At 48.4% G+C, this 15,827-nt stretch overlaps 9 protein-coding genes across 11 annotated transcripts; 3 read left to right on the forward strand and 6 right to left on the reverse strand.

Annotated features, from left to right (window-relative positions):
* Window positions 1–58: 58 nt before the first annotated feature.
* E1B28_001040 (uncharacterized protein) lies at window positions 59–828 on the forward strand. Its single transcript, XM_043146934.1, has 5 exons — window positions 59–239; window positions 293–320; window positions 376–398; window positions 455–627; window positions 685–828. Exons 1-5 carry the CDS (start codon window positions 110–112, stop codon window positions 709–711), a joined length of 381 nt encoding a protein of 126 aa, XP_043015639.1. The 5' UTR covers window positions 59–109; the 3' UTR covers window positions 712–828.
* A 543-nt stretch (window positions 829–1,371) lies between these two features.
* E1B28_001041 (uncharacterized protein) lies at window positions 1,372–2,482 on the forward strand (the record flags this gene model as incomplete). Its single annotated transcript, XM_043146935.1, has 7 exons — window positions 1,372–1,585; window positions 1,641–1,666; window positions 1,719–1,801; window positions 1,862–1,922; window positions 1,981–2,124; window positions 2,182–2,313; window positions 2,370–2,482. The coding sequence occupies exons 1-7, from the start codon at window positions 1,410–1,412 to the stop codon at window positions 2,480–2,482; spliced, it is 735 nt and encodes a 244-aa protein (XP_043015640.1). The 5' UTR covers window positions 1,372–1,409.
* E1B28_001042 (uncharacterized protein) lies at window positions 2,386–4,853 on the reverse strand. The gene is made up of 5 exons (XM_043146936.1): window positions 4,485–4,853; window positions 4,176–4,423; window positions 3,017–4,122; window positions 2,854–2,961; window positions 2,386–2,798 (listed from the first exon to the last, which is right to left on the reverse strand). Exons 1-5 carry the CDS (start codon window positions 4,825–4,827, stop codon window positions 2,594–2,596), a joined length of 2,010 nt encoding a protein of 669 aa, XP_043015641.1. The 5' UTR covers window positions 4,828–4,853; the 3' UTR covers window positions 2,386–2,593.
* A 57-nt stretch (window positions 4,854–4,910) lies between these two features.
* Window positions 4,911–7,497, reverse strand: E1B28_001043 (uncharacterized protein). The gene is made up of 14 exons (XM_043146937.1): window positions 7,277–7,497; window positions 7,174–7,195; window positions 7,059–7,118; window positions 6,921–6,995; window positions 6,823–6,863; window positions 6,712–6,756; window positions 6,559–6,648; window positions 6,449–6,500; window positions 5,937–6,397; window positions 5,872–5,880; window positions 5,702–5,819; window positions 5,412–5,645; window positions 5,243–5,349; window positions 4,911–5,190 (listed from the first exon to the last, which is right to left on the reverse strand). Exons 1-14 carry the CDS (start codon window positions 7,370–7,372, stop codon window positions 5,011–5,013), a joined length of 1,590 nt encoding a protein of 529 aa, XP_043015642.1. The 5' UTR covers window positions 7,373–7,497; the 3' UTR covers window positions 4,911–5,010.
* A 532-nt stretch (window positions 7,498–8,029) lies between these two features.
* Window positions 8,030–10,606, reverse strand: E1B28_001044 (uncharacterized protein). The gene is made up of 5 exons (XM_043146938.1): window positions 10,469–10,606; window positions 10,218–10,415; window positions 9,480–10,161; window positions 9,040–9,414; window positions 8,030–8,984 (listed from the first exon to the last, which is right to left on the reverse strand). The coding sequence occupies exons 1-5, from the start codon at window positions 10,556–10,558 to the stop codon at window positions 8,224–8,226; spliced, it is 2,106 nt and encodes a 701-aa protein (XP_043015643.1). The 5' UTR covers window positions 10,559–10,606; the 3' UTR covers window positions 8,030–8,223.
* A 64-nt stretch (window positions 10,607–10,670) lies between these two features.
* On the reverse strand, window positions 10,671–11,472 carry E1B28_001045 (uncharacterized protein). Its single transcript, XM_043146939.1, has 2 exons — window positions 10,952–11,472; window positions 10,671–10,897 (listed from the first exon to the last, which is right to left on the reverse strand). Exons 1-2 carry the CDS (start codon window positions 11,364–11,366, stop codon window positions 10,731–10,733), a joined length of 582 nt encoding a protein of 193 aa, XP_043015644.1. The 5' UTR covers window positions 11,367–11,472; the 3' UTR covers window positions 10,671–10,730.
* On the reverse strand, window positions 11,452–12,429 carry E1B28_001046 (uncharacterized protein). Its single transcript, XM_043146940.1, has 4 exons — window positions 12,329–12,429; window positions 12,168–12,272; window positions 11,995–12,114; window positions 11,452–11,943 (listed from the first exon to the last, which is right to left on the reverse strand). The coding sequence occupies exons 1-4, from the start codon at window positions 12,387–12,389 to the stop codon at window positions 11,774–11,776; spliced, it is 456 nt and encodes a 151-aa protein (XP_043015645.1). The 5' UTR covers window positions 12,390–12,429; the 3' UTR covers window positions 11,452–11,773.
* A 29-nt stretch (window positions 12,430–12,458) lies between these two features.
* On the forward strand, window positions 12,459–14,498 carry E1B28_001047 (uncharacterized protein). Its single transcript, XM_043146941.1, has 8 exons — window positions 12,459–12,577; window positions 12,635–13,039; window positions 13,110–13,388; window positions 13,445–13,483; window positions 13,538–13,665; window positions 13,722–13,911; window positions 13,964–13,979; window positions 14,036–14,498. Exons 1-8 carry the CDS (start codon window positions 12,464–12,466, stop codon window positions 14,422–14,424), a joined length of 1,560 nt encoding a protein of 519 aa, XP_043015646.1. The 5' UTR covers window positions 12,459–12,463; the 3' UTR covers window positions 14,425–14,498.
* On the reverse strand, window positions 14,499–15,802 carry E1B28_001048 (uncharacterized protein). Of its 3 annotated transcripts, none has more exons than XM_043146942.1 (5): window positions 15,755–15,802; window positions 15,533–15,705; window positions 15,188–15,478; window positions 14,694–14,842; window positions 14,499–14,635 (listed from the first exon to the last, which is right to left on the reverse strand). In XM_043146942.1, the coding sequence occupies exons 2-4, from the start codon at window positions 15,611–15,613 to the stop codon at window positions 14,699–14,701; spliced, it is 516 nt and encodes a 171-aa protein (XP_043015647.1). In that variant the 5' UTR covers window positions 15,614–15,705; window positions 15,755–15,802; the 3' UTR covers window positions 14,499–14,635; window positions 14,694–14,698. The 3 variants fall into 3 exon arrangements, with proteins under 3 accessions (XP_043015647.1, XP_043015648.1, XP_043015649.1); XM_043146943.1 differs by having other exon boundaries at window positions 14,694–14,911; window positions 15,050–15,478; XM_043146944.1 differs by having other exon boundaries at window positions 14,694–14,773; window positions 14,912–15,478.
* Window positions 15,803–15,827: the final 25 nt, after the last annotated feature.

The raw sequence follows: 15,827 nt of genomic DNA on the forward strand, positions 1-15,827 counted from the left end.
AATTCTAGCCAGGCCCGGTGTAAACACGCGCCTGGGCTAGCCAAACATGAACACACAACGTTCCGTTCCGGGAACGAACGCCTTGGCCATTCCTTTAATACTCTCAATCATGTACCTCGTTCGAAACACCATTCGCACTGGCTTGCGCGCGCAATCTCGTAGATTTGCTACTGAGACGCCCATCCAGACCAAGAACGCCTATCTTGCTCAGATTGAAGAGGTAGAGCATCATGCAGCACGTATGTCCACTACAATCCATTTCACGGGCTTATCAGTACTGACAATGACTCAGAAACCACTGAACTCTGGAGGAAAATCAGGTATAATTGATCATTGTCCGTTTCTCTCTTTTGTTTCTGATATAAGAGCCACAAGTTGGTATGTTTGCATTCCCGCTAGTATGTACCATTGTCTTTTTCGCTACAGATACCATTACTGACATGGTGCCCTATAGTTGCTGTCTGTGGAGCCTGGGTATACAACCTTGAGACCGAACACAAGCAACATATCGAACACTTGAGGGCCGAGAATGACGGTGTACTACCTCAGCCTCCTTCCTACGAGTACTTGAACATCAGGCGGAAACCATTCCCCTGGGGCCGCAATTCCTTGTTTTTCAACTCTGAGGTAAAGCCTACACCATTATACGCCAAGCAAGATTACCCTTTCTCACGACTTATCCAGGTTCAAAAGGATATGACAGACGCTTAAACCACACATAGATCTCATCATCTCCTGTCGTTGAATTAAGAGTGAATTCTTGGGACGATACATCATTTTGTTCGAAGTCAACCCTTTTCCTACTTCCGACGATGTGAAGTTGGCGGTCATTCACACAACAAATGCTGCAGTACCTCCAGCGAAGGCATACTATATTACCCCGCCCAGACGGCGGTAGAGCAACGGGTTGCGCCCGAATGTGTGGCGGTTGTGGATTGGCCGGCGAGGCTAACCGCAATCGTTACAACGTTGCCGCCAGCAACTATGCGAGATGAGGAGGGAACATGCTGGACATGTTCTAAGGACACGTGATGCCCCTGGCTGAAGACTCAGAGATGAGCCTGGGGGTAATAATGGTCCGAGCACCAATTGCAGTAGCACTTGCAACGGTGTCGTTCACTGCACTATGAATAGGTGAATGATATGACAACCTTGAGCCTTGGAACAGCATACTTGTTTTCATGTTGAGGGGATGAAGCGCGAGCAAAGATCGTCAACAACTAGGTTGAGGATTCTGGACACAAAGAAGAGATCAACTGTTTTTCTGAGTCGTAACGCAGGGAGACCTTTACTGATAATATACCTTGAGAGTAAATATGTAAGGACTGTCTGGTACCAAGCGCTAAGCGCTAAGCACTGGCACGTGCAATAATTATATCCTCCCGGTGCCTTTCAACTTGGCACCGACGATGCCCCAAGCAATAATCTCTCCATCGGTCCTTGCCAGTGACTTCGGTCAACTGACGGCTGAATGCAAACGAATGATTAAGGATGGTGCAGATTGGCTACACATGGGTATGTTCCGGGGATTCTATCACCTCGTTTCCAACGAAATTCACCCTCCGTGTCCAGATGTCATGGACGGGTATGCTCGAACCAATATTCAACCATCGTATCATGTTCTAACACGTACATTCAAGCCATTTTGTGCCCAATATCACGATGGGTGAGTACTGGTGAATGATCATCTACCTCCGTTGCTCATACTGTACTCACAGGTGCCCCGATTTTGTCTTGTGTCCACAAAAGCGTACCGGGAATTTTCATGGATTGCCATATGATGGTCTCCCAGCCCGAGATAGTATGTTTGTAATGCCATCCATCTTAGCTTTCTCTACTAATCGGTCAACAACTTCCATAGTGGATCAACGACGTCGCTAACGCAGGAGGCGCTTTATATTGTTTTCACATTGAAGCGGCATGTATGTTATCTTCCTCCTCCATCTTGTATAAAACCTTCATTCAAAGACCTCGATCAAGCCGATCCTATATCGCTCATCAAAGCCATTCACGATCGCAAAATGAAAGCTGGTGTGGCCATTTCACCAGATACTCCTTCCCTCGCCATTACGGACGAGATCGGTCATTCTGCCGATATGCTTCTAGTTATGACGGTTTATCCCGGTCAGTTATTCAAAGTTTCCGCGCGTTGACCGTCCAAGTTTAACATACATTCCCTAGGCCGCGGAGGCCAAAAGTTCCTCGAGCGTTGTGTTCCCAAAGTCGCTGAACTCCGGGCTAGATTCCCTGAAAAAGATATCGAAGTAGATGGTGGCGTCGGCCCCAAGACTATTGACGTCTGTGCTCAAGCCGGTGCGTAACGCGCAGTCTTGCGCGCTACGTTTTACTTCTCTAATCCTCCGCGACAGGAAGTAACGTCATCGTTGCTGGAACAGCCATCTTCGGTGCAGATGATCCAAAAGCGGTCATCAAGACACTGAGAGGCACCGTGAACACCGCTCAAGATAAGCTACGCCCCTGATTGTAATCCGCAGAAGATGTCAAGTAGAACCGACGTTAGCTGTATATTACTCTCCAATAGAATACAGAGGATAGGATAAAATTATACGTATGTAAGGCGTCCGGATCGTGATCACCATTTTAACCATTCTCCATACATGTTGGGTCGTTCGCCACGTATGTAGGACTCGAATGTTCTTTTCAAAACCGCCGACCAGTCAAGGTCTCTGAGGTCTAAATTTTCCTGGTCGCTAGTGCCGCTACGAGCCTTCCGTTCACCTTCTTCGAAACGAGGGCCCAGGTCTGGCCAATTGCGAGTAGGATCGAACGGCTTCCACCTGAAGTTCGTCATCAGCACGACTAGAGCGTCCTAGAAGCGAGATAGTTTATTACCAGAAATTGTGGTAGTGATACGCATACGCCCCCTTAAAGAAGCCATCAAACCCTAATGCAAGTGGACCGGCATTTTCAGATTCAGGTGTGTCGAAGAATTCACGGAAGCTAGGAAAATGAATACTCAGTTCAAGTATGGAACTTGTTCCATTCAAACACCTACTGTGTGAAGTAGGGCTGGGGAGGGCGACGTCGTTGATAATGGTCTGTGTTCAGCCATGCTGGATCGAAGAGTGCATCCGGGATGGAGTACAGCAGGTCTCTCGAGTAAGCATCCCTCAGGTACTGAGTAATCGTTTCAGGATGGAGATCCAGATCGTGCTTGATGGCGGTTCGTAGAAGGAAAGTTCCTAACGCCGATCCCTTGCTCATATGGAGCACTGCTGTATTATACCTACTCATGCCCGACCAAGCATAAGCGAATGCACCTTTCCAACCCCATAACTCCTCCCAGTCGCGTAAGAATAGGATATCCATGTCCAAATAAATGCCGCCGTACCGATGGCAAAGCACGAACCGTACCAGATCCGATAAGACGACCGACAACTTGTCATATGTGTCCTTCGACACAGATTCCCCCTTTTGCGCCCCATCTCCATCGTGTTTGGCCTTTACCACGACTCCATTCGACTCGAAGAGCGAGTTCAAACTTCTCCACTCGTTTCTAATCTCTTCTAAGCTATCGAGCTGATCTGTAGTATCCCAGAGCTTGAAGTGTATGACATCACGGAATCGTGGGTGCAAGAAGGGTGAAACCCATGGGCTGGATTTAACCAATTCCAGCATCGCTTCAGCCGTGCTTGCACCATGTACAGAGTCGGCTGGTCCCGGATTGACCCACAGCCATAGCTGGGGTCGGCAAGTGGCTTTTTCCGTTGGATAGACATCAACATGGAGACCGGTGTTTTGGGTATATAGAAACGAGATAATGGCGAGATACGGTTTATCCGTGAAAGGACCGGTCCAGAACATGTGGAATATACGGTGATGGTCGGGATCACACGGTGATTCGAGATCAGCAGAAGTGCGATAGCGCATAGGTTCGGGCAAGCGAATGAGGGGGGTGTCTGAGTTCCTCGAGACATACGGCGAGCTGTCATTCGTAATTGCTTCGCCGAGTATAACCCCATCATTAAACCTCGAGTGTTTATTTTGTAAACGGTCCGTTTCCAGGTAGATGTATTTCCAGTCGTCCATACTAACACGTCGTAATCGTCCGTAATCCAGTCCTGCTCCCACACGGAGGACCTCAAGACAATCACGGACATACTGAGGACAGGAGTAAGAACGACGACTTTGCGCCTTTAAAGTCTCGGGCACACCTTTTTATGATGGTAGTCACAGTGGTGCTTGACCACATCTAAATCTATCACGCTCCCTGGGACAGGCCGTGGAGGGTAGGCAATATTATGTTCCTGCCGCTGCATATCCAGATACAACCGTTTAGAACCCACTCCATTGGTGATGGTGACGATGGGTTTGGATGACGGAGGTTGTGCTTTCCACCTATCGTTTTTTGGAGGTAAGGCAGGGTTATCTACAATTTGCGTCAATCCAATTTCTTCAGGGACTGTAAAGGAACTGATTAGTGAAATTTATAGTGTTTGAGATGAACTCTAACGAGTACTAACTCTCCTTCCTGGACGGATAGTGGCCACTAACAATCTCCCATTGCCACATCTTTTGGATATCCTCCCGCTGGTACACCAGAGTTGATCGTGAGCCGAGGAAAGAAGGCTTCCAGTGCCATGATTCAACTGAAGCTGTCGAATGCAGCAACTTGAAAGACAGGAGAATGAGAATGGTAAGGGAGAAACAGAGAAATAGGTTTGTCCTTTTACGACCAAAACGAGCCAGCGTCAGCTGATATGGAGGGCGCACGTTGTTGAGGAACCATATCGACACAGTTCGAACGAAAGGGAACGACAATGCGAAAGTTGTCCACTTCGAACGTCTTTCGCGGTAAGGGGACATAAAAAAGCAGAAGCGGTCAAAGTCTAGTACGTTATAATTATATACCGTCCGTCACTTCGTGATGAACAGCACACCACAGCCTCGGAGCTTACGTCGTGGGATTGTGAGAAAGAGAAATCTATACGTTGTACTGAGCTATGTACAAAAATACCCTTTTATTTTCCTGCAAGTACTCTCTGAATTCTAAGCTCCGAGTGGTTGCAGTTCAAAGTCGGCAGGTTCCGTCGGTACACTCAAGATACGCAAGGTGTTTGTGTGTCCCAGACCACCCTTCCACCCTTGAACAGCAATGATAGTCGAACCTTTGGAGACAATGTTCAAATCCAAAGCACTCCGCAAACCGAATCGAATTCGGTTGTCAACCTGAGCAAAGAAGGATTATAGCAATTAGTCATGAGCGGGCACTAAAACTCACATCCTTCTGCCATTGGTGGCTAGCAATGCCTCGGGCCTCAGGATACCAGAATGGATAGCAACCACGGTGCAAGTGAATCTGACGGGCTGTCTGTTGATTGCGGGTGACTGAAGCGAAAGGAAAAAACAATCATCAACAGTTCAGAGTGGAGTGATCGAAGAATGCTTACCCGTCAAGATAGGAACTTTCGGGCGATACTTGGAAATAAGACGAGCAGTGTTGCCGCTAGTTGAGAGCACCAGAATAGCAGTAGCACCTTGCTCTGAAGCGGCGGCGACGGCTGCGATAGCAACAGTCTCTGCGGTTTCGGTAGGGCGTGGTTGGATGGCACGGATCTCATCGTAAAGTGGCGGGTAACAAATGGCATGTTCCGCGAGCAAGCAGGTTTCAGCCATCATGAGGACTAAGTGGGCGTGGTAAGAAGGTGGTTTCTGAGATGTATGATCACAGAATGCGTACCGGATTGGATAGGATACGCTCCTTTAGCGGTCTCTCCAGATAACATGACACAGTCAGCGCCATCAAGAACAGCGTTTGCGACATCGCTAACTTCAGCACGGGTCGGCCTGGGGTTATACTGTAAAACAGCTGAGCAAGTCAATATCCAGACATAAGTCAGGGATCCATACCGTCATGGACTGCGCGGAAAGAATTTGTCAGTGCAGCCAGCTTTCGCAAGTAATAGCTTACGAACCTCGAGCATTTGAGTAGCAACGATGACGGGCTTTCCAACGATGTTGCACTTGGCAATCATCATCTTTTGTGCAAGAAAAACTTGACTAGCAGGGATTTCAATACCAAGGTCACCACGAGCAACCATGACACCATCGGCATCTCTCAGAATCTCATCAAAATTGGCTACACCCTGCTCGTTTTCAATCTTGACGATAATTTTAATGCTAGCGCCATCGGGTCCAAGAACAGTACGAATGTCTTTAACATCTTGACCACGTCGAATAAATGAAGCAAAGACCATATCGACTCCATTCTTAACACCGAATTGAAGGTCCTTCTTGTCCTTCTCGGAAAGTGCGGGGAGGTCGACTTCGGTTTTAGGAAGATTGACACCCTTACGTGAAGAAAGTGTACCGTTGTTCAGAGTGCGAACGCGTACGGCGTCTCCGTCAATCGATAGAACCAGAAGGGAGAGAATACCTTAACCCGCGGTCTTTTTCAGCACGAACGTTTCCTGTAACTGAAACTCACCATCATCAACATATATCAGTTTACCGGGCGCAGTCACCTTGGGAAGGTTTTTCTGGTGGCGGTAATGTCAGCCTTGAAATAGTGAAGGATCAAAGGAAAGGACCACGTACGTAGTCCATGAACATGATTTTGTCGTCACAGATTTCACTATACTTTGAGTCGGTGGAGATGATAAACTCGTGGCCAGCGGTGACTTTGATCTACCCAAAGTAAAGAGAGCGTTGTAACAAGACACAAACCTGTAATTGAAAGCAACGACTCACATCAGCTCCATCTCTCATGACACCCGTACGGATTTCTGGTCCTTTCTGTAAAACATTGATTGAATCGAATTAATAAAACCATAAGCCAATGTGAAGAAAGTTTGGACAAACAGTATCGAGAGCGATAGCAACCGGTCTGCCTTCCGGCTCGGCTGTTAGGAAGTTAGAAAAGAAAAAAAAAAAGAAAAAAAAAACGACCATGGACGCACATTGAATCATCTTCCTTGTGTTATCAATGACACTTTGGTGGTATTCATAAGAGCCATGGGAGAAGTTCATTCGAACTAGGGAGAAACAAGGGTTCGTTGGGGACGAGCATGGAAAAGAAGGATAGCTTGCCTACGCACCAACATTGACACCAGCACGTCTCAATTCAGCAAGTTTTTCGACGCTGTTGACCTTGGGGCCTAGATAAGTACTATATGTTGTTTGTCCTTCATCCTCAGCACACAAGAAACGCACCGATAGTGGCAATGATCGAGGTCTATCCCACAAAAAAAGTAGAGTGAAATCAGTTCTTCGTGGCAAAAAAAAAAAGTAAGAAAACAAAAAAAACACTACCTACTTTCCGGTGAAATTTGGTTGTTTCGTCCGGAATGGGGGCGTTGACCGTGCTGAGAGTCGAAGACCATTCGAGTTGTGAGCGGATGCTATCGTTCATTCTTCAGCGAGAAACTACTAAGGTCAAAGGGTGAAAAAGGGAAAGGTGGGTGTGGTGTTAAGTATCGGAGGTAGAGGGGTGAATAAAAAAAGGACGAGTTTATCGATAACACAACACGTTCGTTGGGAGCGACGCGTGCCGGCGCGTGCCACATTTCGCTTTAGACCTACCGGCGACCATTTTAGGAAGGACAGTCGCCTATCGGCCATGCTGACATAATCGAGGCCCGTTCAGTTTGGTATGAAAGATGTATATCTGCTCATTATGAATATAGCGTTCATTTTTTTCTTCCCCTCGCTGCTCATCGTCTCAAACCCGCTATGAGCCACGAATCCCTCGGGTCTTGGATTGGTCCAGTAAGAATGTACAAGGAAGCGTCGTCCAAGACGAGGGTTTTTAAAGCATAATTATTTTTTTCCGATTTTTTAGATGTTAATTCCATCCACCTACTCGCGAGATTCCAGAGACAGTTTCCACCTATCATTTACCATAAAAGGCAATATTTCTTTCCACCTATAAACCCATGAATTCATGAGTCAATCATTTGAGTACTTTGCTTGGCAGCTTGCGCGAGCCGAGTACTAGGTTTGGAACCGACCCTCTATTCCGGGGTCCTTTTAGACCCTACACTTCCTTACCCACTTTCACTTTCACTTTGCCTGGCTAATCGTCGCGGAGCTCCCTTTTTGTTGAGAAGTATAATACAAATACAAGGTGGGAAACTAGATTGGCACAGCACTTCGACAAGGGGGTTATAGATATGTACATTTTGGTGAATAGACCCAATAAAAAAGGACGGTAAAGATGCGGATAAACAAGGAGAAAGAAAACTTGGTCTTAAGACCAAGCCTTTACATTACTCTCAAAGTCCAACTACTGAGTGCCGGCGGAGGAGGAACAGAACCGTCCGGAGGCATCGGAGGCAACCAAGTAGGGTCAATGTTTCCAGGATGTTGACCATTGATGTCGATAGGATACACGTTATTATCGCAAGCGATAGTTCGGCCTGAATGATATCCAACACCATCTGAAGCTCGGATAAACAACAATGGTAAGCTACGACCGCTGATGGATGGTGGCGGCCCTGAGCCGTTTCGCCTCGCGGGGTTAGAGCCATCAGTAGGTGAGTGGTTTTCCGACCGGTCTGCGGGTGCGGGAAGAGCATCGTCTTCAAGCGCCTTGATTACATCCGAAAGGGGTGGCATGTCAACGATGACAATCGTATGCAAAGGCCCCGTCATTGACGGCAAGAACGGCTGGGCTCTCGGTGACACAGGGGATGTGGGTGAATCAGATGGGCCAGGCGCCGTTGGCTCTGGTAGTCCTGGTGGGGGCGCCTGTACAAACGGGGAGATGTTCGTGAGAGGACCGGGAGGCGAGGCACCAAAGACTCGGTGTGATAGAGGTCCAAGATTTCCGAGATACACATCAAGCGGAAGTTGTTGTCTCGATTTCGGATCCTCATAGAAAAAGTTGGATACGGTCAACTCAACGGTGTTAGTTGCTTGTCGATAGACTGGAGCGGTGAACAACGTGGGGAAAGGAGTAATGGGTTGTTCTGGTATAGTATTGTTTTTCCCAGATGAATCGAAAAAGGTATATTGAAATTTGGCTGATTTCGGTGGATAGTCAATACGAAGCTTCAGCGGTACGGAAACCGAACATACAAATGCCAACGATGGTCCAGCATAGATAATCATCAACTTCATCGAGAATTTGTCGAATGCCATCCTTCACCTCGTCCCTTACGCGAGGAGACTGGAAGAGCAGAGCGTGAGTTCCGGCCTGAGTTGACATTCCTGGCGCAGGAGGTGCTACGACACCAGTGGTCCCAGGGATAGGCCCAGCCGCGGAGAGATAGTGTCTTGAACCGTCTGGATTCACTCGTTGCAATGCAATCTTCTGCATCTGGCTGACCGGGCCACCGTCCTCAGCTGAAACTCGGCCCTTATCAACCTTGCGGATAATAAGAGGAGCAGTTGCTATGCCTGATTGGGTGTCTGAAAGGACGATTTCGCAACCATAAGTGACGGGCTGAGGCCCTGAAAAAGACGATAGTGTGAGAGTTGAAAACGCGAAAGTTTCACATCACATGACGGCGACGCACCAATGTTCGGCAGTTCATGAGGACGGCGAACAACATTGACATTGAAGGCTGACCATGCAACGTTACTGGCACATAATTGACCATGGTCAATAGTCATGTATTTGGTCCGTACAGTCTGAGAATTGATGCGATTAAATAGAGATACGGGCCCACCGGCCAGAATACAGGAGGAGATATTGCGCGTCTTGGCTGTCTTTTTGGATGGTTTCGAGATGATAGTTACTGGTGCGGAGTCAAACGTTGCCCAAACGCGACCGGGAGGGCCATCACCCTCTGAACTATGAGATGAAGGGTGAGGTTCAGCGATGTCGAGTGAAAGCTGAAAACTCTTGGCCTTGGCAGCCCCTGTAACGTGTAGGAATTTGAAGCTGGCGGTCATGGAATTGTCGAGGGGTGCTTTTTGCTCAAAAGAACGTTCACCCGTCTCGGACACCACGGACATTGATAGTTGCTGATTTCTCATATGCCAGACAGGGCCTTCGATATGTACGACAGGTGGTGGACAAAGGAAACGCTTCTCACTGCCGTAGGACTTTTGAGCCACAGCGGCGTGGAGACAAATGACGGTGGTCATAGGCACGACGCGAGAAGGGTCGTGGGTGATATGGTCGCGTACGACGCGGCGGACTTTATTGTGAGCATCGTCTGAGCCGTCGGATTCTTCATGTTTGCGCTTGGACAACTGTAAAGGAATGAATGATTGAGAGGGAAGCGAAAATGAGGCGCGAAGGGACATACACTGGAGGAACTCGAAGTTGCTGGTACATTCTCTGGTTGAGGGTGAGCAGGTGATTCCTCCCAGGACGATGACTGAGGACGGCCATTAGGATGGGGGTCTTTTTGTGAAGCAGCTAATATTGATTGCAAAGAAGCAGGAGGTGCAGGGGTTACGGGACTCGAAGAGGAGGACTGGGGAGGATTTGGGTTGTTTGGAACCTGTTCTCGTTGATGAATAAGCAGAGGAAAAGAGGGAAGGTCAAATAACAAACATATATTGCGCCTGGAGAGCTCGAACGAGAAGCTGAATCCTGGGCAGCAGAGGACATGGCAGAGTTGAGGAAAAGAGAGATATCGCTCATAGCGATCAAGCAGCGTGAGAGAAAGAAGGGAAAAGGAAAGAAACCTCCACGCGGCCCATTTTTCCACGCGGCATTTTATACCCACGGCGTCACGGCACATAACGGCCTTTTTCGGAGTATGAATTCTCACATTCCGGTACAGAGTACAGTCCCAATTAATTACAAAAGTCGTCTACAAGAACAATTCCCCAAACCTTCCTTCCACACTCTCAATCCCCTGCGCTCTTCTTCTTGCACATAACGACAGATACAGCGACTCGTGATCAACGGGTTCATCGTCGGAATATGGGCTTAGCAGACGTTCTTGTCGTCCATCATCCTTCCTCGCAAAGAAGTTTCCTAACAAATCACAACTTGGGTCAAATGACTCTTTTCAATCTCGGGGGCACTCACCAAATGACAGAATTCCCATCTTGTCTTCATTTTTAATGGCTGCTCTCGTCATTTCATCACTGATCTGTCCAACCATCCCCTCGGTCCCAGCTTCTGCTACCGCGGGACACCAGCTTTGGCCCTCACTCTCCTCATCCCCTTCTCGTAGCCACCAACTCGATGCTTCGTTTTGCATCTCGCCCAAAGTTCCAGTAGGGAAGAACCCAGCCAAGTTAAATGGTTGTTCGCGTTCTATCCTTGGTGAATGGAGTGCCCGGTTTGTTGGTCGCACTGCACCCATAGGAGCACTCTTCGCTTTCGGTTGTATTGTCTGATGTGAGGCGGAACGCGGCAGAGAATGGACATTGGTGCTGGCGCACGCACTCAACGCAGGCAATGGTTGAGGTGCTGATTTTGACCTGGGCAAAGTGCTCATTATCGTAGTCGGTCGTAGATAGCTGTCTAAGTGAGAGGGTCGATACCAGCTTTTTGGGGTTGAGAAAAACTTTGGGGAAGAGAACGCTTTCCTTTTATAGATGCACCCTCGGGATTCCGACTCCTGTCTCTGCCGACCTGAACCTAATGTCTTTCGACAGAAATACCAACTCAAAGAAGGGAATATCGCCGAAAAGAAATCGGGATGACAGTAATCGTGTAATTCAAATCTCACTACAACAAAACAGACGCGCGTGGACAAAGAAGGGTGGACTGGTATTGAGTTGTTGTATCAAGACGTAGTTGCCGACCAACATCGACGCAGTAATGCCTTGGAAAGCGTCCAGGTCGCAATAGCCATTCTCAGTCGGCTGAGCGGAGACCTCTGCGTTGCGACAAATAAAGTATTCATTCCGAATCGGATGTAGTTGAAAGGTCGAGAGGCTTTTTTAAGAATTTGCTACGGCTTTCTTCGCTATACCACCCCGAATCTCCTGTGAACTGACCTGCTCTGTCGAAGAGGCCCGTGGTCGCTCCTAGAAACGCGCATCCGCCAACAGCAGCGGGTAATGAACGAGCTACGGAAGATATCAGCCAAACTTTTCACCTGGATATGTAGTGCCACGTACATCGAATACCAGCCAAAAATCCTGCAGCACATCCACCAGCTACGGAATTGAGTGCGTCATCCTTGCGACGCTGGTTGGCGACTGTTGCTTCCGTGAAGGCAAATGTCGCACCCATGGCAGCTATTGTATGGCAAATTAACGATTTGAGAAAATCAAGCGAATTTTCTGAATACCAAAGAACGTTATAGTCCCTCCTGTCCGCGTAAAAACACCAGCTGCACCATGTGAATGTTGTCCGAGAGCGTTCTGAAGAGTGCTATATACCAATCCGATGACCGCTGGCAACCACTACGCATGAGCAGGAAGATTACTTGGGCAGTAGATATCTACATACCACTCTGTAGACCCCATTTCGTTGTTTTTTCTAATGTAGGCTTGGGCTCGAACTCCGACATGGAGAAGGAGGGATGACAATGACGAATAAGGAAAGACTCGGAGTGTTGTTGAACCTTGTTGAACCACTCCCCGTATGTATTTAACTGTTCTTGTTACCTCCCTCACTTTGATGCACGCACCAGAAGATCCTCAGCCATGGTACAGAAATCATTCCAAGCATCCTTTCTACCTCCATAAAAAATTCAGTGTCAGTAATCACATCACCTTCACTGGTTTAATTCTCGCATTTGATGAGTTGTCGTAGTTGAACTCAGCCACCGCGAGGCAGTCCCGCAAATTTCGCAGTATTGCAGCTTTCCCTTGGACTCGAGAATCTCCAGCCGGTTTCTGGTATGACGGAGATACATCTTTGAACCCAGATGACTGGGAAAAGATTGTGAACGATTACTCCGACGCGGTCGTAGTTGGTGGCGACCCTAATGAGGTGTATATTTTCTTCCTCCGTTCTGCGAAGCACCCGATACGTATCAAGCTCCCAGAACAAAAGGCCTGCGATTATGGCTTGCCTACTGACAAGATAAACGTAGCATGGACCTTGAAAACGGATGAATCTTTTCAGCCCATCATAGTGATCACCAATCGCTACTTGATATACATTTACAGCATCCGGGAGAACAAGATAGTATCTATTCTTCGTGGTCACGGAAACGTATGTTTTGCCTCTGAAACCTTCTTTCGATGTTTTATACTAACAAATACTTGATTTCTGTCTTCCTCAGCACATCACCTCGATCGTCGTCCACCCTTCGGTCCCGTACATGTTTGCGACCACCTCCCGAGACTTTTCAACCAGATTATACGACCTAAAGCAAAAACCAAAACAGAGACCCAACAATCCAGTCTGGCCGCCTCAAAACAAGCCCAGCCTTGCTGGAGGCGCACATGGTCTGGATGGAAATGATCCAGAGGGCTACTACCGTGACGAAGGTTGGGGAAGATGTGTCATGGTCCTCGCTGGTGGTCCGTCTGGTGGTCATCAAGGGGATGTTTTTGCAGCCGTAAGAAAAGCATTTCTGCCCGTGGACGCCGACATCTCTCCATGACGTTCTCGCAGGCATTCCATAAACACTATCCAGTTATCGCGACTTGCGGGGTATACATCCTCCGGTCCCAGTACTTGTGTATATCTCTTACTCAGCGCCCACAGATGGACCGCGCCGTCAAAATCTGGCACATACCTTTTCCTTTCCTACCGGATCAAAAACTAGTGCGAGAGGACAAGCCTTTGTTCAGCAGTACTACAATTCACAAAGCTCGCGTGTTGTCAATTGACTGGTACGACAAGGCTCACACTTTGACGAGATCTTCATCCTCTGAACATTTATTTTAAGGATCTCGGATGACATCCTTTTGACGCACAGCGCTCCTGCGATAATGAGCATCCCTGCCACTGACGACGAACATCCCGATATCGAACCAGCCTACATGGTCCTGTGGCGCTGGCTGGGTAAAGATCGTTTCTTCCCAGTCGGATGGAATGAACATCCCAGTCAACAAACAGCCTTGCGGGGTTGCGCCTCAGTAAGATTCTTCCATAGATCGGTTATCATCTCGGCTTAATATGTGCATTCAGGACTATCAGGAATCCGGTGAGCCTGATTTCTTCTCTTCCTAAGTGTAGACTTAACAGGATACTCCCGCTAAGCATCGTTCCAAATATTGGCTTCAATTAATCTGTCCCCGACACCGACCCAATTTGACACGCCTTCCGCTTTCCATGTTTTCAGGGAGGAGAACCATGATCCTTTACTTCTTTATACGTATCCGCAATGGAAGAGGGTAACGATAGTAAACATTGCTGACTTCCCTCCACGTCGACCTCCCCCATGCCGTTGGATGACTGATGAAGAGCTACTTGAAGCAGCAAGGAAGTTGAATATCTCCGAAGTTGACGAAGACGTGCCAAGCTGGCAAATTGAGCTTACAGACCCCACCGACGCTTTTCAAACGTGTACAATGTTCCCAGAAGGGGATGCAATAGTTGCGGCTGGAGGGTATCATGTTTGGGTCTGGAGAAAATACCCTACAGACTGAAGGCGATTCCTTTGATAGATCGATCTTTGTGTTCCTTATCTCTCTCCCAAACGGAATTTAAAATTTTGCAACCAGTGCACGACAACTAACTATACAACGGGGGTCTGCACAGCGAGAGTCGGAATCTGCCTCACGCCACTGGGGCATGATCCAGGCACCCACGCATGTGAAAAATATCATACTCTTTCTCTCCCGACAACCCTGGCTACACCTGTGAAGGAAGCTATCAGTTGGCAGTTTTCTTTTCTTGAACGGAGAGGCAAACGAACAGCGATTAATACGCGGCGGGAATGACGTCCTCCTGCCGCCTGTAGAGTTTGATGCCATCCCCGTCAGACTTTGTGGCTACCTCAGCAGGGATGATTTCATCCTGCCGCCTGTAGAGCTTGATGCCGTCCCCGTCAGACTTTGTGGCCACCTCAGCGGGGATGATTTCATCCTGCCGCCTGTAGAGCTTAATGCCATCCCCGTCAGACTTTGTGGCTACCTCAGCAGGGATGATTTCATCCTGCCGCCTGTAGAGCTTGATGCCGTCCCCGTCAGACTTTGTGGCCACCTCAGCGGGGATGATTTCATCCTGCCGCCTGTAGAGCTTAATGCCATCCCCGTCAGACTTTGTGGCTACCTCAGCAGGGATGATTTCATCCTGCCGCCTGTAGAGCTTGATACCGTCCCCGTCAGACTTTGTGGCCACCTCAGCGGGGATGATTTCATCCTGCCGCCTGTAGAGCTTGATGCCGTCCCCGTCAGACTTTGTGGCCACCTCAGCGGGGATGATTTCATCCTGCCGCCTGTAGAGCTTAATGCCATCCCCGTCAGACTTTGTGGCTACCTCAGCAGGGATGATTTCATCCTGCCGCCTGTAGAGCTTAATGCCATCCCCGTCAGACTTTGTGGCTACCTCAGCGGGGATGGGCTCATCCTGCCGCCTGTAGAGTTTGATGCCATCCTCGTCGGACTTTGTGGGCTTCTGGACAGGCATATTGTTGATTTGGCGCTTAACATAGGCTGGGATGGTATCAAGAGGTGCCAGCTGGCGACGCATCATCCTCATCTACAACGTAAAGTGGTTGAGCGGATGTTAGATTATGGGATAAACCTGACATACTGGCATTGGTAGAGGCGTAGCAAAGACTTGAGCAGTGAGGAAGACAAACATAAGGGTGATAAATGTCGAACGAGAGAACATGATTGATTCAAGGAATGAAATGCGTAAAAGTGACAGCTGGAAGGGAGGATCCTGCAACCTGGCAAGAAGATATATATGCACTAGGCAATGTACTGGAAGCGAAGAGTCAGAGCACAGTTGAAAGCAAAAACCAATACTTGCCTGGTAGAAACGAAGGAAGGGAAAGAAGACGAGGGCGGGAACGAAAAGGTGAAGGGTTTTTATGTAAGCGGTT

The sequence above is a fragment of the Marasmius oreades genome, chromosome 1, assembly GCF_018924745.1.
Source record: "Marasmius oreades isolate 03SP1 chromosome 1, whole genome shotgun sequence".
Lineage (NCBI taxonomy): Eukaryota > Fungi > Basidiomycota > Agaricomycetes > Agaricales > Marasmiaceae > Marasmius > Marasmius oreades.